The 20,120-nt window shown below is 44.0% G+C and overlaps 3 protein-coding genes across 17 annotated transcripts in view; 2 read left to right on the top strand and 1 right to left on the bottom strand.

Annotated features, from left to right (window-relative positions):
• The first annotated feature begins 429 nt into the window (after positions 1–429).
• slc10a4 (solute carrier family 10 member 4) lies at positions 430–7,476 on the top strand. The gene is made up of 3 exons (XM_055636483.1): positions 430–1,713; positions 2,544–2,754; positions 6,954–7,476. The coding sequence occupies exons 1-3, from the start codon at positions 1,238–1,240 to the stop codon at positions 7,467–7,469; spliced, it is 1,203 nt and encodes a 400-aa protein (XP_055492458.1). The 5' UTR covers positions 430–1,237; the 3' UTR covers positions 7,470–7,476.
• Positions 7,477–7,550: 74 nt separating this feature from the next.
• Positions 7,551–20,044, top strand: zar1 (zygote arrest 1). 7 transcript variants are annotated; one of them, XM_055636495.1, is made up of 4 exons: positions 7,640–8,717; positions 10,902–10,994; positions 11,075–11,149; positions 19,539–20,031. In XM_055636495.1, exons 1-4 carry the CDS (start codon positions 8,010–8,012, stop codon positions 19,749–19,751), a joined length of 1,089 nt encoding a protein of 362 aa, XP_055492470.1. In that variant the 5' UTR covers positions 7,640–8,009; the 3' UTR covers positions 19,752–20,031. The 7 variants fall into 7 exon arrangements, with proteins under 7 accessions (XP_055492496.1, XP_055492526.1, XP_055492505.1 ...); XM_055636512.1 differs by lacking the exon at positions 19,539–20,031 and adding an exon at positions 19,270–19,520 and having other exon boundaries at positions 7,648–8,717; XM_055636541.1 differs by having other exon boundaries at positions 7,663–8,717; positions 19,654–20,027.
• The window catches only part of fryl (furry homolog, like), a 299,072-nt gene continuing 294,382 nt past the window's right edge, over positions 15,431–20,120 (bottom strand). For all 9 annotated transcript variants that reach the window (XM_055636452.1, XM_055636425.1, XM_055636427.1 and 6 more), the window contains 2 exons: positions 19,127–19,311; positions 15,431–17,295 (listed from right to left, as the gene is read on the bottom strand). In XM_055636452.1, coding sequence (XP_055492427.1) covers positions 17,037–17,295; positions 19,127–19,311 — 444 coding nt within the window. In that variant the 3' untranslated portion in view covers positions 15,431–17,036. The remainder of the gene's footprint in view (positions 17,296–19,126; positions 19,312–20,120) is intronic.

Here is a 20,120-nt window from a genome sequence, read left to right as displayed (position 1 = left end):
TTGCTCTGTCGGGGTTTTTTCCTACAATCTTTTAAAGGCTTTATTTCTTTTTTCGCCGTGAATTCACCTAAGTTTATGTTTAGGAAAGAACTGCAGATGTTGGAAAAATCGAAGGTAGACAAAAATGCTGAGAAACTCAGCGGGTGAAAAGTGAAATGATCCCTCGGAGCAACTGAAGCTCGTTTACAAAAGCACCGTACACTAGGAACAATTTTACAATATCTAGTTAACCTAAACCTGTAGAAGTGGCGGAAAAAAACCGGAGGACCCGGAAAAAAACCCCATGCAGTCACGGGGAGATCGGACTAACTCAGTAGTCAGGATCGAACCCGGGTCTCTGGCGCTATAAGGCAGCAACTCAGGCTGCGCCCCTGTTTCCTCTGGCTGTTTCTGTTTTCCTCAAGATTCCAGCATGTGTAGTACATGGGTCGTGTATCGGTTTTATTTGTGCCATGTGCAGTATTGCCCATGTATTATTTTTTTCCTCTCGCAATTAACCTCTCCCCGTTTCCGACCAAAAACTCCTCTAGTCTCTTTGCTTCCGACTGGAACCAGCTGGGATTTGAGCTGGATTCACAGTTGGTGCTCAAATGCAGTGGCGACCTGTTGTCTAAAAAAAAAAGATACACAGTTGCAACAATTGAACAATGAATGGAAGATATGCAAAATGTAACGACAATCGAAGAAAGGTCTCTCGTTTTCCTTTCCTTTTACTCAGTAGTAGGGTCTCGATCCGAAACATCGCCTGTTCCTTTTCTCCAGTCAGCATGCCTGACCGGCTGAATTAATCCAGCATTTTGTGTCCATGTTCGGTGTAAACCAGCATCTGCAATTCCCTCCTACACGGGTTTATAGATTAATTGGCTCCTGTAAATTGCCCCTGGTGTGTAGGGTAGAAGCAGCGTACGGGTGATCGCTCCGGACCGGATTGCACGCTGTATCTCTTAAACTAACAGAACGACGCTTGATAAACGGGAGATTTGCGCAGAGGGAGGGAAGGGGCAGCTTTTGTACCAAGATACTAATCGCACTTCTGGCGCTGATACTAGTCAGGGGCAAGGACTGCCCTCTCGCCAATAAGATCGCAGTGGAAGAAACCATCGGAGAAGCCGATTCCCAGCCGATATAAATAAATGCGCCCGGGATACGTGTGCCGAGTGCTCGGGCTTCCTCGAAGGAAACAGGGTGTCCGCTTCACCGGCTGTGACCACGGGCCAGGCAGCCACCCACCCTCACGATGCAAGACCATACCTGGGCACCCATTGCCACTTGGGCGCCGGCTGCCGACTGGGACACGGAGTCCTATGGGAACACAACAGCGGACTTGGCCGCTCAGACAGATATGCAGGGATCCAGCAGTGGGAGCGGTTCCCAAGTTTCCACCCCAACTGGTCTTCCCACCCAACCCTTCTGGGACTCTGCGCTGAGCCAGGGCGTCAATGTGTTGGTGGCGGCGATCCTGTGCTTCAGTATGTTGGGGCTCGGCTGCACTGTGGACATGCCCCGCCTGGGAGGCCACATCAGGCGGCCGCTGGGTGTCCTGCTGGCCGCCGTCGCCCAGTTCCTCATCATGCCCATGGTGGCCTTCCTGCTCGCCCTGGCCTTCTCCCTAGACGAGGTGGCGGCCGTGGCCGTGCTGCTGTGCGGCTGCTGCCCCGGCGGGAACCTCTCTAACATCATGGCCCTTCTGGTCAATGGAGAGATGAACCTCAGGTAAAGGGACTCACTTTCCCGACTCTTCCCGGCGCCACCGAGCTACAGCAGCCCATCTGGCTACTTACGGGCCGGGGTACAGGTGGGGGGAGAATAAGAGCCAGTAGCAGGGACCCCAGCGGGTTATTCTCCAGAAAGAAAGGTGTGGGACGAGAGAGGATTGGGGCATTTGGGCTGATAGGTGTGGGGATGAGAAGATGTGGGGGTGATGGGGATGGGGCAGGATGAGGGTTGGTGTGAGGCCTGGGGGGGGGGGGCGAGGGTGTAGGGAGTGTAGGGAGGGTGGGGGGGGGGGGGGGGGTGAGAGTGGTGTGTGGGGGTTTGGGTGAGGGGGGGTTTGATGGCGATGGGTTACGCTGCAAGTGTGGGGTCTGCGTGTTGGGCTAAGGTTGGTGCTGGTGATGGGTTGTGGGGCAAGAGGGTGTGAGGGAGGGTGTGGGGTAATGCGGCCTAGGGGTGCGAGGGGTGACCAGTGGTGGTGAGGGTGTGGGTGTAGGGGGGGGGGGGGGAGTGTGATATTGATGAGATGTGATGCTGATGGAGTTAATGTGTGTTGGAGTGGTGATGATGTAGGGGGGGGGGCGGGTTGTAGAGTGTGGGGTGTGTGTTGCTGGGATGTGAAGTTGAGGGGTGTGAGGTTGTGTGCGGAACTGACAGAGGATGGGGGGGGGGGGGGGGGGGGGGGGGGGGGGGGGGGGGGGGGGGGGGGAGATGCCGGCCGGGACTCGAGCATCGCCCGTGTGGGTGAGAGCGCTGAGGCGGGCGATCGCTCCGTGTTTTATAACAGAGGTTGGTCTGACTCATTTGTCCTCCGCTTATGTCCCCTCCAGCATAATAATGACCGTGTCCTCCACTCTCCTGGCGCTGCTGCTGATGCCCTTGTGCTTGTGGATTTACAGTCGAGCCTGGATTGACACTCCGGTGGTTCAGCTCCTGCCCTTTAGGGCGATAATTCTTACTCTCTGCAGTACTTTAATCCCCATCGGGTTGGGAGCCTTCATCAGGTTCAGATTCAGCAGAGCAGCGGACATTGTGCTCAAGGTACAGTGACCGAGGGGCTGGGGCTGGGGTTGACGGGGGCTGGGGCTGGGGCTGGGGGTGATGGAGGGGGTTGTTAGCCAGCGAGCAGCGCCTGTCCTGGTGACTTCACTAACCCATGTCCACTTTTTTACGGGAAGCTGTACACGCGTTTAAACATCGCGCTCGCTGAGGTGCATTGTACGTCAAATATGAATCGGAAACAAAGAAAGTCATCAGAGCATTTCGAAAAAAAATCCAAACGCAATTGAAATATATTAATAGATATCAAAGTATTGCTTGTACTTTAAAGGCTAGACTGTGAGCAGGACAGTTTAGCAGGTGGGAGGTGGTGTACTCACTCTGGTCGGCTCTTAAGCCCACTGTTGATCAGCTGTATATCTGCACTCGAGATGTTCTCCAATTTGGAGAACTTGTGTCCTTGTCCATGTTGGTTTTGTCAAACGAAACTAAAATGCAGTCACAAAATGAAATGACGAAGTACAAATAACAGATACGATCGTGGCGTATGAGGCCTTTTAATAAGACATAAGGACACGAAAGGAGACAAAGTGCTGAAGTATCTCAACAGGCAGCAGCCCTGGAGAACATGGATATGTGACGTTTCGGTTCGAGACCGTTCTTGGATATCCAGGGAAAGGAGGGATATCGATAATGTGCGGCAGATGAGACTAGGTTAGCTTTAGTTGGTCATGTTGCTTCAGTAATCAACTGTAAAAAACACCACCAAATGTGTCCCTGGAAAAATCTCAACATCCCCTGCTGTTAAAGACCAGCACAAATGCATACAACGTTTTTGATGTAACCGTACCCCATTATTTTGTTGTTTAGAATTATTAAAAAATAACTAAGCATAAACCAAAATGAAAACCCTGAGATGCTGAAACAAAAAACAGAAAATGCTCGGAATAACGAATAGTCCTCGCAAAATCACCCGTTAATATAAAAAACTTGTATTTTGATGTAAGGAATGTCATGTGCCTGAATGGGTGAAGAGAATGGGCATTAACATTTTAGGTTGAAGATCCTTCGACAAAACAACAATATATACCAAAGAATGATTTAGCTTTACAAGCATCTATTCCTGGTGTCAGTTGGTGGCACATCTTATTCTGGCTCAGGTGCTGTCAGAAACAAGAAAATACAAAATTGTTTGGACTGAGAATTATCTGGGAACTAACCCTGATTAACAATCATGTCCAGTATATAACATGCCAACTTCCCGCATCTAGTGGTCCTACTCTCACTCCCCCTCCCTCCAGACGGAACAAGAATAGAGTTCCTCTGGTCCTCATATTTCACCCCATCAGACTGCGCATTCAATACATCAATCTCGAACATTGACATCATCTCCAATGTGAACCCACAACCAGTTACATCTTCTCATCCCACCCCTTTCTGCTTCTGGAGAGTCTGCTTTATCTGTGTATGCTTAGTTCACTCATCCCTTGCACACCAAAACCATTCCCTCCCTACATACTTTCCTGTACAACCGCGGGAGATGTAACACCTGTCCCTATACCTATACCTCGCAGGGTGCCAGCAGTCCTTCCAGGTGAGACAATTTATGGGCACCACCTCTAACCTTGTCTTCTGCATCCGGTGTCCCCCATGTCACCTACTGTACTTCTGCAAGACCAAGTGTAGATTCAGTGAACTTTCGGTCCACCAAGGCCAACTGGATCTCCCAGTTGCTAACCACAACTCCTCCTCCCATTCCCACACTGACTTTTTTTTGTCCCGAATCTCCATTGCCAGAGTGAGGCCACATGCAAACTGTAGGAACAACACCTCATATTCCACTTAGAGATTACAACCCAATGGTGTGAACATCGAATTATCTAATTTTAGGTTACGAAAACCCCTCTTCCCGTTCTTCCATGCGACTTCCTTGAATCCCCCCCCCCCCCCCCCCCCCCCCCCCGTTCCCCCCCTCTCCCCCTCCAGCCACTCCCCCCCCCCCCCCCACCCCCCCCCCCCCCCCCCTCCCCCTTTCCACCTATATTCCTTCATCTATCTTTATAATTCGTAATCCTCAATTTATTTGTCTCATACTTTATGTCTTTTCACCCCTGGCCTTTGTCCAGCTATTTGCCTATAAACCCGTTGTGTATTTTCTATTTGTTTGTAAACTAACACCTGCAGTTCCATTTTTCTGCCTTTCTAGTATAGTTGCTACGCTGCTCTCTGAATGAAGTGTTAAGCTGTGGTGCAGTCTGTTCCTGTGATTTGGGCAACTATAAAAGATTCACAACATTATTTAATCTTACCAAAATAGGGTAGCAAACAAGAAGTATTCACAACTGACAAACCCTTGAGCAGTGTCCTCCACTCAGAGTTTACTGGTAGTATAAAGTAATATGATACTCAAACCAGGGTAGTATATCTGTGGTATAACATGGAATTGTCTCACACTCTTAAATGATACGGAATGAAATCTTAGCATAGGATTTTTAAAAGCAATCTGCTTTTTCATTTTATTTCCTTGCTAAAATTTCGGAAGTGCTGGATTCAGTTCAGAATTCTAAATGTTCTACTGTTAACTATGATGTCATTCAAAACATTTCAACTTTTTAAAATATACATTATAGTGAATATAAATATCACACAGCTATTTATAATGCTCGAATACGGATATGTGGTTCGAACAAACACTTTGGAGTAAACTGCAAACTTAAAATCATTCTAAAATAGCAGAAAAATCGGGTTATTAGATTAATTAGAGCTCGAAGTACAACTCGATTTTGTATGTGTGGAAAACAGAATGTGTATCACGTGCGATTGAATTTTAATTGCATAGTATTTTCAAATTGTACCCAAAAATATCATTTAAAAATCGATGACAACGCGAGATTTGCGGAGGGATTTTTTAAGGGTTTCATATTACCCTGGTCATTGAGTGCGGGCTTCAAATTAAGACATTTCAGGCTAGGATCAGAATTCTTCAGGATCGTCCAAATTTTGGAGCAGGCTGGGAATTTGCAACTACCCAGTTGAAAATATACACTTTGACCAAACCACAAATAAATACTTACTCTTTCCCGTTTCTCCCCTCCCGAGGGCCATTCTCCCTAGACTCCCGAGAGAAACTCGTCAATTCCTTCTTCCCCATTTGTGAATCAGCGCTTAACGCGATGCCTATTTGCGTTAGCTGTGACATTATTAATCAACATTTGTAAGTGTAAGTGCTTCATTCATTCGCTTGAAGTTGGGCTTGCTAAAGTTGTGGGCCTGTTTGTTAATCTTCCATATTAATACATCCCGATCTCTAATGAACCCAATGATTCTGTGATTGTTAATACGTATTGCAATGCCCTGTCACACTGCTATAATGTGCAATCTAATCACACCTCATCTTACCTGCATTAAGTTTACCACATTGAAATAAGCTTTATCTGGTCGCTTTCTGTTATTTCTGGTTTACATACTTTTATTTATTTGACCTTATTAGTTTGTGCCACACAGTGGTGCAGCTGGAAGAGATGCTGCTTCACAGTGTCAGCGAACCGGGTTCAATCCTGACCTCGCGTTCTGTTTGTTTGGAGTTTGCATGTTCTCATTGTGACCACGTGGGACCTCACCGGGCGCTCGGGTCTCCAAAGATTTGGGGGCTCGTAGATTAATTGGGTTGATGTGCAGAGAGTAGATGAGAAAGTGGGATAACATGGAACTTGTGTGAACGGTTGATCGATAGTCTGCATGGACTCGGTGGGCCGAAGGGCCTATTTCCATTATCTATATCAAAGTCTATAGAATAAACTTTCTCCGACGATGGATTTGCACAATAGTTTTCTATGAACGGTTATCTAAAGACCTTGAATGTTAATAATAATTCTGAATGTTCATTATTGTCTTATTATGAGGCGTTCTTTTAGAATGTAAATGTATAATTTTCACCGAACTCCTTGTCTGATTTCTCCCACCCCCCCTGTTAACGATGTTTTTTATCGGGTTTCACCCTGCTCCCCCCAGATAGATCATCTGGGATGTTTATAGCAACGGGCAATCTGTCTTCTCATTAGCTTGTTGCAGCCGTGTCTTGGAATACTATTAATGACCGTTAGCTCGTGTCGAGCTTGTACTAACTACAGATGTATGGAAATGCAACTTTTAGAAAAAAAACATTCCTAGTATTTAATTTCATTGGAATCGAATTAACGGCAGAAATGTTTTTTTCCCCAACAAATAAAATCCCCATCTAGATTTCACTCTGGTCCTTGATGGTCACTCTTTTAATCCTCTTCATCCTCACTGGCACCATGCTGGGCCCTGATCTTCTAGCCACTATTCCAGCTTCCGTATACATCGTGGCTCTGCTGATGCCCCTCGTTGGATGCGTTGCTGGTTACGGCCTGGCCACCCTCTTCAAACTGCCTCCTAACTGCAAAAGGACAGTTTCCCTGGAGACCGGGTGTCAAAATGTCCAACTCTGCACTGCCATCCTGAAATTAGCCTTCCCGCCCCAGATAATTGGCGGGATCTACATGTTCCCACTGCTCTACGCTCTGTTCCAAGCCGCAGAAGCCGCCCTCTTTGTTTTGGGGTACAAACTGTATAGGCGAGAGGTGTTGCGAAAGCAGGAACCATCAGACCAGGAGGAGACGGACATTTCCTACAAGAAACTCAAAGAAGAAGAAATAAGTGAATCTGTTTACGGAGCTGTGAGCGAACACCACAGCACAGCGATAGAGCCCACTGTGAGTGTAACGCAAATGTGAAACTTCATGGTCTAACAACCGTAATTGATAGCTGGGAACCAATTAATAGCCAGCGCTTGCTTTTCACGTGTTTTGTGCAATTCGGTGTGTTTGTTTTGGAGAGTTAACATATTGAAGAATTTCTAAATTAATGGAAGAATTTCAAAATAAATGGAAGACTGAACGAGAAGTTTAAGTTTGTTATTCTCTTGTAAATGATGATCTTTTCGCTGTTAAATATGACTATCCTTTAAATGTGTTGACCTCTCGCTGATAACTTTAAGGAAAAACGTTGGGCAAATGCAAACCTTCCAACGCAATTTTCTCTGGAATTATTTGAGCCACCAGAAATAACATGACATCTTTTTGAGCTGCTTGAATTCTGACGGCAATGACATTGTTCACTCGTGGATAATAAAGCGCGAGTGGAGCTTGTTAACGCAATTGTAGCTTGTTAAAGCAATTGTTTGGACCAATTAGCAACAGCCTGGTTGAGTGTTGCAAACTGTTTGAGTGGACTATTTAAATAAAGCAAGGCGCGCAGTATCGTTGCCTAAGACCATGGCTACCTTAGGCGAAGAGGCAGGTGATTATATTTACTCGCCTTACAACCCTTATTCTTATCATTACCGGCCAAAGGGTTCCAGTTGGAGGCAGAGGCATTACGTGACCAACTATGGAGATCCGACCGAATATTTTGATAACTACCAACGAGCTCGGCTCAAGGCTATATTATCTCAGGTGAACCCAAACCTAATACTGAGAGTGAGAAAAGCTAACACCAAAGATGTCGGCGTGCAGGTTAACCCTAAAATCGACGCGTCTGTGCAGTGTTCGTTGGGTCCCAGGACACTGACGGCGACTACACCGCGGCGCAAGGGAGTTGCCCTCAGGCGCCGGGCTGCACAAAACCAGGTGCAAGGAAGCCCGGTTAGTATGCCCAAAAATGTTCGCTTCAGGAGGACCATGGCTATCTACTCGCCCATCGTGTCGCCCAACCTAAACGGCTTCTTCTACAAAGATGGCCAGGACAATGGGAAAGTGCAGTCCAAAGAACCGCAAGATAAACAAACACGTCCGGAGAAAGACTTGGAGGTGAAAGAGAACGAGAGAAAGCAGGACATCCCCCCGCCAGAGAAGGAGATGTCCTCTGCCCCGGACGGGGCAAAGACCGAGCAGTCCGACAACACGTGGCGGGAGGAGGAGGAACAAAATACCGAGGAGCCGCTCACCAGTGCTGGCAAAAATGAGAAACGGCTCCGATTTCAGGTGAGAATTTTATTAACTCTCTCGGGTGGAGCGGAAATAACGGCCGTTTCTTTACTATCGATTACGCACACGGGTCGGGGATTAAACTTGTCCCTCAAAGCAGTTCCAGTCTGAAAGACCGTTTCCTTCCGAGTAGTTCGCTAAGGCACACACAAGTTTTATTAAAGAACAGGACTTCAGGCTTGTTTGCGGGAAGTCTAACATTTCCGGGTTAGCTGAATGCAAGGCGTTAGTCAGAGGTCACTTAGCACAAGTATCTCTCCACACTCCCCCTTCAGTTTGATAACGCGTGGGTCAAACCGAAGTGTAGCCTGGACCTAAGCTCTTTGGCCTGGACGATAAGCGAGTTCATTTGGAGTATGAAAAGTACTTAGCTCGTGTGGGGCACGTAAACCTGTGCGTGTAAACTTCCACTTGTCCAACATAGAAAATAGGCAGGAGTCGGCCCTTGGAACCAGCACGGCCATTCAATGATCACGGCTGATAATCCAAAATCAATACCCCGTTCCTGCTTTTCCCCATATCCTTTGATGCCGTTAGCCCGAGAAGAGCTAAATCTAACTCTCCTGAAAACGTCGAGTGAATTGGCCTCCGCTGCCTTCGGTAACAGAGAATTCGAGATTCACAACTGGGTGAAAAGTTTTTCCTCATCTCAGTCCTAAATGGCCTACTGCGAGTTAGAAGCGAAGCGCTGCTCTGAACGTCTCCGCTGACAATAGGTGCAGGAGTAGGCCATTCGGCCCTTCGAGCCAGCACCGCCATTCAATGTGATCATGGCTGATCAACCACAATCAAGTCAAGTTTATTTGCCACATACACATACGAGATGTGCAGTGAAATGAAAGTGGCAATGCCCCCGTTCCTGCCTTCTCCCCATATCCCTTGACTCCGCTATCTTTAATAGCCCAACTAGTTCTCTCTTCAAAGCTTCCAGAGAGCCGGCCTCCACTGAGCCAGAGAATGGTGGAGATTCACAACTTTCTGTGTGAAAAAGTTTTTCTCTCTCCATTCCAAATGGCATACCACTTATTCTTAAACTGTGGCCCCTGGTTCTGGACTCTCCCAACATCGGGAACACGTTTCCTGCCTCTAGTGTGTCCAAACACTTAATATTTTATGTTTCAATAAGAATCTCTCTCATCCTACTAAATTCCAGAGTGTACAAGCCCAGCTGCTCCATTCTATCAACATATGACAGTCCCGCCATCCCGTGAATTAACCTGGTAGAGGTTGACCAGCCAGATGCGTGCTCTGGCTCTAACAGTTGAAGTACCACCAGTAGGCATTAGTATAAGAATTAGATAATCATGATGGAGCTTTATAGGACTTTGGTTGGGTCGTATTTGGTGTATTGCGTGCGGCTTCAGTCGTCCCGTCACAAAAATTATGTAAACGTGTTAGAAAGGGTGTAGAGTAGGTTTACCAGAATTATGCCTGAATTAGGGGGTATTGGTTAGACTCTTAGAGCGATAGGTTTGGCAGATTTGGGTTGATTTATCTGGAACGCTGGATATTGAGGGGAGACATGAGAAGTGTATAAAATTGAGAAGCATAGATGGGGTAGACAGTTAATTAAAAAAAAATTTTTTTTTGGTTTTTTTTAAGATGAAAATATCAAATAATAGAGCATAGATTTGTTGGTGACTAGTGGTAAAGGGGACCTGTTTTGACGGTGGTGGGTGCCTAGAACACTGTCCAGAGTGCGGGCAGAGGAGGCAAATACACTGGTGACTTTAAGAGAATTTTGAAGGTACACAAAGCTGGAGAAACTCAGCGAAGGAAATGGGCAACGTTTCGGGCCGAAACCCTTCTCTAGACTTAAGAGAATTTTGAATAGGCACATGGACATGGAGTGTGTGAAGGTAGATACGATTTGGTGGTTGTAACAGTTTGATTAGTAAGGGTGTCGGGGGTTGTATGGAGAAGGCAGTGGAATGGGAGGGAGAGATAGATCGACCTCTGATTAGATGGCAGATTAGACTTGATGGGCCGAATGACCTAATTCTCCTATAACGTGAATTTATGATGGCATGTTGGGCACATATTGTGGGCTGAGGGGCCTGTTCCTGTTCTGTTGCAGAGGTAGTCCCAGACCATCTCTGGCCACTAAACAACTAGGGTGGGGTGGAGCTGGTACACCTTGCACGGATCGCTGAGCCGTAACGCTTCTACTTTTCGCTTCAGTTCCTAGAGCAGAAGTACGGATATTTCCACTGCAAGGATTGCAATGCTCGGTGGGAGAGCGCTTATGTCTGGTGTGTGCAAGGCACTAGCAAGGCAAGTATAAAGTAAAAGCAATGATGCCCGCTAGTGCTTTGAGGACCGTGTGTTTCACTACTTCTTCCTTGCCTCCACAGGTCTACTTCAAGCAGTTTTGCAGAACCTGCAAAATGCCATACAACCCTTATAGTGTCGAGGACATCACCTGTCAAGTAAGTAGCGCAGGAAGCAGCGGGCCGATGTAGAAGTTTGCAGAGGAGTGTCCCGCAGCCTGCAGTGAGACATGTTTTTTCCTGCCCATCAGACCTGCAAACAGACGAGATGCACCTGTCCCATCAAAATGCGCCATGTTGACCCAAAGAGGCCGCATCGTCAGGATCTGTGTGGCAGGTGCAAGGGCAAACGGCTCTCGTGCGACAGCACTTTCAGCTTCAAGTACATAATTTGATCTCGATGGTAGGACTGACTTCCTGCTGGGCCTCGAGCTAATAGAAGTGTTGTTTTTTTGGTTTAAAAAAAAAGAAAGAAAATAAAGTGTGAAAAGCACATTTTCTTCTTGTTGCTTCTTGAACTCGGGCATTATCTTAAAACAATTTAACTAGGCCAGAGATTAACCCATCCCACCATGCCCGGGAAAGTGTTGGGCCATTTCTAACCAAAATATTCCAGTTTCCAGTACTGATTTAAAAAAAAAAAAATTTTTTTCCCAAACTCTACCCTTGTAGTTCTCCCCTAATTATTTACAGTTAAATTATAATCTGTCCAACATCTGCACGCATCGGTTGCTGTCCAACATCTGCACGCAAGCTTTCAACAATAAAGCTTATTTATTCAATGCCCTGGCTTAAAGTTGGTGTTTAAGGGGCTGTCCCACTTGGGCGACCTAATTGGCGAGTTTAGAAGAGTTTATAAAAAAAATGTCATGTTGAAGACCTTCTTCGACTATGTTGAAGACTAGATTAGACTAGCTACTACTAACTTTCAGAAAATTGGACACCAAATAGTGGAGAGTGAAGACGACCTCCTTCGATTATGATGAAGACTATCTATGACTACCCTCGATTACCTACGACTAACATGCCGACTTACGACTAAACCTACGACCTTTTTTTACTCGCGGTCATTTTTCAACATGTTGGAAAATACGCCGCGACCTAGCTGAAGCCTCGAGTACACGGGGACTACTCTCGAGCATGAAGGGGAGTTACAAAGACCTCCTATGACCTTGTGTCAACCATGCTGCGAGTATGAGTCGAGGGCAAACTCGCCAGAACTCGCGGATTAGGTCGCCTAAGTGGGACAGCCCCTTTAGTAGTCTCCGGACTAAATGCTGGGTTTAGTTGCTGGGGAGGGTGAGCGAATGACACCCAGCAACTGAAACGAGATTCTCATGGAGCCTCTGCACATGCCACGACCAGACCCATTTCACTCTCTCTTCGACAACCCCCAGGCACTCTCCTTTGTGACACCCTGGTCTGCTCTTCCGCATGCAACATGCAACTGCAGCAAGTACAACGTGCTCTTTTCTCCACCATTCAGACATTGGTAATTCCTCCGGGTGAAGTGGGTGATTCAATTGCGCTTCCAGCCTGGCGTGTTGCATTTGGTGCTCTAAATGCAGTCTCCTGTACACGGGAGAAACCAAGTGCCAGATTGGGGGTTCTCTGCAAATTGTGACCCATTCAGTTTGCAGGGGTGACCTGGTTTCCTGTCACTGCAATTCCGTGCCCCGCCCCACCCCCAGTTGCACATTTATGGTTTCCTGCACTGTTGGACAAAAGCCCAGCAGAAGCTTGAACTGTACCTCATCTTCTCAAGGTACATTTTGGTCCACTAAACTGGATATCGGATAATTGGGTAACTCTGCACGTTGCCCACTTGTAACACTGGCTTAGTTTCTCTCCACAACTTTGAGCTGATGCATTTCTAAAATTGTTTTGAACTTCCATGGTCTTTTTTGAATTTAATTAATCTATTAACCATGGAATCTCAGCTGTTCAGATATTCCTTTATCTGTTTGACCCTTGCCTGCAATTTAAAGCTCATTTCACTACACCAATTGGTGTATGTGACTAATAAAGAACCTTTGAAAACTAATGTTCTCTTCTCCAATTCTGACAAACCATCTTTAATCTGGTACATTATCTCATCTTACAGATCCTGCTGGGGGCTCCCATCACTTTTAAATTTATTTCCAAGTTTTAATTTTCATTAAATTTGCTACTGGGACTCTTCCAGGATTTTGATGATCACTATTGCTTATCCCAAGTAAAAAGTACAAAACTTGTAATTAATTGTAAAATCATAATCCATTAATCATACCAAGATGGACCACAATTGAGTACTGGTTTGTACACTTCAGTCATTTGGGTGGTCAAAATGCATTGGAAATTGGTTGTATGGTAGCAACGGGTGAATCTGGCTTTGATATCCAAGGTTTGAGTGAAACTAATGACTTTCATGTTTTCCAATGGGCTGAGCTCTGGGTTTGAAGATGGCCAACATTCAAGATGAATTCTAATCCGGATAGCTTGTGACTGATACACTTAATGCTACTCCTTAACAAATAATTGTGCATTATAGTATATATAATATCAATTTATAATGTGTGCCAAGTTGAGTTTTATTAGTGAAGTTTCAAATGCCATTGTACGGCTGCATCAAAGCCAGCTAAGACTTTATATTTTTCTCCATGGTACCTGACTTGAGTTTTAATGGGTTTTTGGGAAATCCAGTTTTCACTTTTGTTGAGAATGCCAATGTGTTTGAAAACCAGTGACCATTTTTGAACATGGAGGCAGATATTGTGCACACAAACTGCATGAAAAACTTGGCCCATCATCCATGGAGGGGAAGGGAAGGTAAGGTTTGCATCAAATTCCTGCACCACAATCCTGATGGGTCTTGACCTGAAACATTGACTATCCCCTCCACAGATGCTGCTTGATTGGCTGAGTTTTTCTAGTCATTCTTGACTCTAAATTCCAGCATCACTTGTTTCTAGTATAAATCTTGACTAGCTTTTGCCAATAACTTCATGTTTTGTTTGTCATGTGTACTGAGGTACAGTGAAAAGTTTTGTTTCTGATGCCTGCAGTATATAGGAAATACAAATTGCAACATTGCACAGGTTTGCTCTCCATTTAAAACACCCCCACTACATTTTGAAACGTTCACATCCCGATGGAACTGGAGAGTGGGCCAAGTGGCAGATGACTATGTGGTCATACATTTTGATGGTAGGAATAAAAGTGTAAACTATTTTCTAAATGGAGTAAATTCAGAAATCGGAGGTGCAAAGTGCTGGCGCAGGATTCTCAAAAGATTAGCTAAGTTGAATTGGTAGTACGGAAGGGAAATGCAGTGTTAGCATTTATTTTGACGGGACTAGAGTATAAAAACAAGGATGTAATGCTGAGGCTTTAAGGCATTGGTCAGACTGCATTTGGAGTATTGGGAACAGTTTTGCGCCCCATATCTTAAGGATGTGCTGGAGTAGGGGATGGTCCAGCAGAGGTTTAAGCGGATGATCCCAGGGTTAACATATGATGAGCATTTGATGGCACTGGGCCTGTATTTGAGTTTAGAAGGATGAGGGGGCACCCTCATTGAAACATGCCAAATAGTGACAGGCTTGGATAGAATGGATTTCCAATAGTGGGAGAATCTAGGACCAGAGCACATGGTGTCAGAATAAAAAGATGCACCTTTAGAAAGAGGAGGAGGAATTTCTTCAGTGGTGGTGGTGAATCTGTGGAGGCCATCATTGGGTATTTTCAAGGTAGAGATTGACAGATTCTTAAAGGGTTATGGGAAGGGAAGATAGATCAGCCACAATTGAATGGCGGTGCAGATGATGGGCTGAATGGCTTACTTCTGCTCCTAAGACATGAACTTGAGAATAACTAACACTTGCTTTCCAGTTGGTGAATGTTATATGACCTCTGGGAAGTAGAATGATTCCTAAATGTTCAGTCTGAAGAGAAAATGATAACCCTGTTTAAACAAATCGAACCAGCTATAACTTAACCACATTTAATGGGGGCTGTGGGTAGAGAACACTTCCATGTTGGGTATGTTAATACATAACCCCTTAAGTGGATACTTCAATCCTTAAAAGTAAAGTCGAGACCTAGCCTTCATTATTTCTTGTACTTAAAAAAAAAAAAAAAAAAGGGCCATCTCCCAGAATTAATTATTCAAATAAAACGTGGATCCCCCAAGAGTTAAATTCAAACGTCTAGCATGTGATAAAAGCTATCAATAGGAAAGTGGTTATTCATGCCTCATTATTAACCCTGAGAGTAAAGTGTAATGAAATGCTGGAGGCCAATAAACTTGATGGTTAGCTTTTGCTTAACCAAACACAGGCAGGAGTATTAATCATGTTTTGTTATCTACACGTGATAAATGTATTAAAGTTCTTAAGATATGAAATTGAAAATGTACATAACTAGTTTTCCCATTAAATATTTAGAGTCAAAGTACCAAACTGCCAACAAAATAATTTATCATCGAAGAATGATTACAGTGATTTGTTAATTTGCTATGACTGGTTACAGAGCATTAAATTATCTGAACTACTGTTTGCAGTCTGATAGCATGCACAGTGCCTTAAACTCATACAATTCATTACAAATACGCCTGGTCTACAGTTCACTTTCTCAGAAGGCAAAAAGCTAAAATTGAACAGTACATTCTATGCTCCATGATATGGAGCCCAATAAAAATCACAGTGGATAGGATAGATGCATATAATAAGCAGGGTCATTCCCAGCAAAAAGAGGCAGACACCATCAATGGATGAATTTACATTCGATTTCGTTCCGCACAGAGAGCCACTGCTGTGAACAATCTCACTTATTTCAAAAGCTGGAAAGTTTCGGACTTTGTCCTTGAGTATCACTAACATTGTGTATTCAGTCTTTGTTTTTCTCAATAATGCAGCAAAGGATGGTCCCGAAGTTCAAAATCTTCAGGAGACAGAATATTATTTGCTCACGGGTTTATCTAAATTCAGGCTGGAGAGGCAGCAGATAAAGACTCGTTACCAGTACTTAAGTATTTTGTTTTGCATTACTTTTATACACCTATTCTCAACAGTGCAATGCACAAATATACAAGGAAATACTGTTTTTTTTACACTATACAAGTCTTAAAATATTTACAGAATAGAATAACTTAGATGAGCTCTCCTAATGAAAATAGCTAGGATGCAGCACTAGTTCTGTTGTCACTTGGTAAGTCCCTACGGGTGCATTTTTGGTTATATACCATCAGTACTTGTAACATAACCACTGAACAGAGAACATCCAATGTCCACTGAGCAGTAAACAAGGTAACAGATGCAGTATTAGTTTTATATTGCTGAGCAAAACTCAGTTTGGTATCCCAACTGTCTAAAAGATTCTCTACAGCATACCATGGATCATGTTAACTCTAATACAAAATAAATTTCTTGAAAAAAAAGTTTGCAGACATGCTCTGAGAGACCTTATGAACTATTAACACTTTATGCTGCAGTCAATATCAAATCAAGTTATCCTCTTGCATTCGATCCTTTGCCTCAAGTGGCATAAAATTGTCTGTCTGTTAAGTCTAACCTTTGTCCAGACATTGAAAGCTGACATATTGCCATGTGTTGCTTTGAAGCCTTGCAGGTTATTCAGCCTAAAGCCATTTCCTGGATGATTTTTAGCATCATTCCACCTGCTGCGGAGAGCCTTATTATCATTATTATACATTGTACTGTGGGAGCTGGCTTGTCTTCAGAAAATGAAGAATATATGCCCTTCTGTGCCTTTTACTTTCAATATGGCTACAGTGCCAGTGCAATAGACCATGACTTTAATGTTGCACAGTCAACCCCTATTATGTCCACCTGGAGTGACTTGCCCCATCCTACTGTGAATTGTGTGCAGCTACTGACCACGATGCTTATCTTATTCCCCCCTGTTTAACATCAGGTTCTTTACATCTGACCTTCTATAAATATATGCAACCTGCTGAGAGTTGAAGACAAATTGAAGCTGAGGGGATATGGTTAATATTCATAATGTTTCTTAATGCAATGTGTAAATAGTGAGTTACTGCTGTAGATTAAAATCCAGTACTCTGAATGTCAGCTGCAGGAGTTGTTTTTGCCAGAAGCTGGTACGACTGCACTGTTCGAAGAGACTCGCGAATTTGTAGATTCAACTCCATCAATTTGGAGCACACTTTGGATAAATCCTGGTTTGAGCCCACGACAGCAAAACTGCCAGTTTGGCCCAATGTCTGATGGCGAAAATAAATGTGCAGGAGAGTTTGTAGCGGATCATCTTCTGCATTTCCAAAAATATCATTGGGCCATACGGATCTGGTGGATAAATACATAAAAGTTAGTTTAAAAAGATCTCAAATTTTATGCAATCTCTAAAACTAATGTAACTGATAACCAATGGATCTCAAGATGTCTTAAAAAAATACTGGACATACTGTGGAGAACTGGCCAGAGTCATTTCGATGAAGGAACTTTGATCTGATATGTTAACCGTTTCTCTTTCCCACAGATGCTTTCTGACTTGTGGAGAAATTCTAATATTTTCTGTTTTTATTTTGGATTTCCAAAATCTGCAGACATTTTGATTTTTGTTTACGAAAAATAGGTGCAGCAGTAGGCTATTCAGTCTGATCATCTAAAATCAGTACCCCATTCTTACTTTTCCCTCCATATCCCTTGATTACTTTAACCCCAAGAGCTAAATCTAACCCCCTCTTGAAAACATCCAGTGAATTGGCCTCTAATGTGGCGGAGAATTCCAAATTCACAACTCTCCGGATGAAATTTGTTTTTTCCTCATCTCTTGTCCTAAATAGTCTACCCCTTATTCTTAAACTGTGACCCCTGGTTCTGTAATCCCCCAACATCGGGAACATTTTTCCTGCATCTAGCCTGTCCAATTGCTTAAGAATTTTATGTTTCTATAAGATCCCTTCTCATCCTTCTAAATTCCAGTGAATACAAGCCCAGTCGACCCATTCTTTCATCATATGTCAGTCCCGCTACCCTGGGAATTAACACGGTGAACCTATGCTGCGATCCCTCAATAGCAATAATGTCCTTCCTCAAATTCAGAGACCAAAATTGCACTCAATACTCCAGGTGCGGTCTCACCAGTGCCCTGTACAACTGCAGTAGGACCTCCTTCCAGCTACACTCAAATCCTCTCGCAATGAAGGCCAACATGCCATTAGCTTTCTTCACTGCATGCTTACTTTCAGTGACTGATGTACAAGCACACCCAGGTCTTGTTGCACATCCCCTTTTCTTAATCTGCCATCCTGTTCTTGCCACCAAAGTGGATAACCTCACATTATCCAGCATCTGTCTACTCACCGAACCTATCCGTCACCTTGCAGCCTCATCGCATCCCACACTGCCACCCAGCTTTATTTTCTTAACAAGTGCTTGTAAACCTTCAGTATATAAAATCAGATGATTCCAGGAAATAGCGAGTTAATGTAATGTAATTTAACGAGGAAAAATGTTGGTCAGTATCACGTGACCAGCAGAGTATCCAATTTAACAATTTATCTTTATTACAACATGTGCCTGAAACTAATATTTGTAGCAGGTCAACTGCTTATGATTCATGACACCCAGCTCCAGCAGATTCTGCATCACTGACCCACCTGGTGATGGCAATGAAGCAAATAACCAGAGAAAGAACACACCAAAATGTGAATAAGGAATTGATAATCCTGAAATTAGCTTGAATAGACTTTAATAATTGGCGGAGGGGGGAATTGCTTCTGAAAAGGATATTCAACCAATCTACAATTAGATACAGGGTCAAAGAGCTCCCAGGCACATTAATGTTGGGAATTCCCCTACATTACAATAAAGATTACTTTTGTAATGGAAAGTTCATTGAAAAGTAAAAACAGTTTAAACTAATGGTTGCTGGATACAATGTTCCATACTAATAAGCTGCAACCATAAAATGTATTAAATATTGATGTAGTATCCTGTAGAAACCAAAGTAAATCACATGAACAACATTAATTTGTCAAATTTCATTAGATTGCACACATGCAACTCCGGAATTCATGTTTACCATCTAATCCTTAAAACAAGTTGACTCAATTACAACGATGGGATGTGGATTCCTGTGAGCATTATTGATTAAAATAATCAGATGTGTTACCTGAATGCCTTGACCTGAGCAAGTGCAGAAGGAAACTCCTTGTCTCGCAAAGATTCAATGAGAGATTGAATGGCAGTCTCTGTGCAAGTTTGCAAGGTTTCAGGGACTTCAACTTCATCACTGATACTTTCTGCCTCTTTCAGACAAACCTCCAACAAGGCAAGTTCTTCAGACATATTTATAACCTTAAAACAAAAAGTCATCCATGTAAAGAGACTGAGACGGTTCTCCCACATAGTCAAACAATGGAGGAAGAACAAAAACATGCACATATTTAAATTATCTCTGTAGATTGGTTATTGCATGTGAACAAATCATAGTAGAAATAGCATCACTGACCCCACCTCGCTATGATTATCTAGTCCTGGTCGACTCCTACTCTAACTTGATTTACTGCCCTCTATCATATCAGAAATGGTCATTCAAAAGCTACATAGACACTTCTCCACATTTGGCGCACCCGCCCGCTTGCAAACCGACAACGGAAGACAATTTACCAGCCATTCGTTCAAACACTTTGCCAACAGATGGAATTTTCACCATGTCACGAGCAGTCCCGAATACCCACAAAGTAACGGGCTCGCTGAACGGGCCGTCAGAAGAGCAAATGAACGCGCCCACCTAGCCAAGTCGGATGTGTACCTCGACCTATTAAAGCTCAGAAACATCGCTAGAGACGGGGTCCTGGGCTCTCCAGCCCAACGCCTGATGAACTCACGAAAAATAAAAAAAGTTGCATGTGTGTTTAACTATATTCAATCTTTACGGGGAAGGATGTAGATTGATTATTGCATGTGAACCAATCATAGTAGAAATAGCATCACTGACCCCACCTCACTGTATGATTCATACTAACACCCACTTCCTATATTGGTCGGTCTTGGAAGCGGTAACGATGAACTAACAACCTGCTGTACCACTATACTATGTGTACAGATTAAAGATGATCTTGAACTCCTCCAGCTCGCTTATTTACAATCTCTATCCATTATTC

The sequence above is a fragment of the Leucoraja erinacea genome, chromosome 1 (assembly GCF_028641065.1).
Source record: "Leucoraja erinacea ecotype New England chromosome 1, Leri_hhj_1, whole genome shotgun sequence".
Taxonomy (NCBI): domain Eukaryota; kingdom Metazoa; phylum Chordata; class Chondrichthyes; order Rajiformes; family Rajidae; genus Leucoraja; species Leucoraja erinaceus.
The sequence above is the reverse complement of the archived record's forward strand: the minus strand, read 5'-3'. Positions and strand labels throughout refer to the sequence as shown.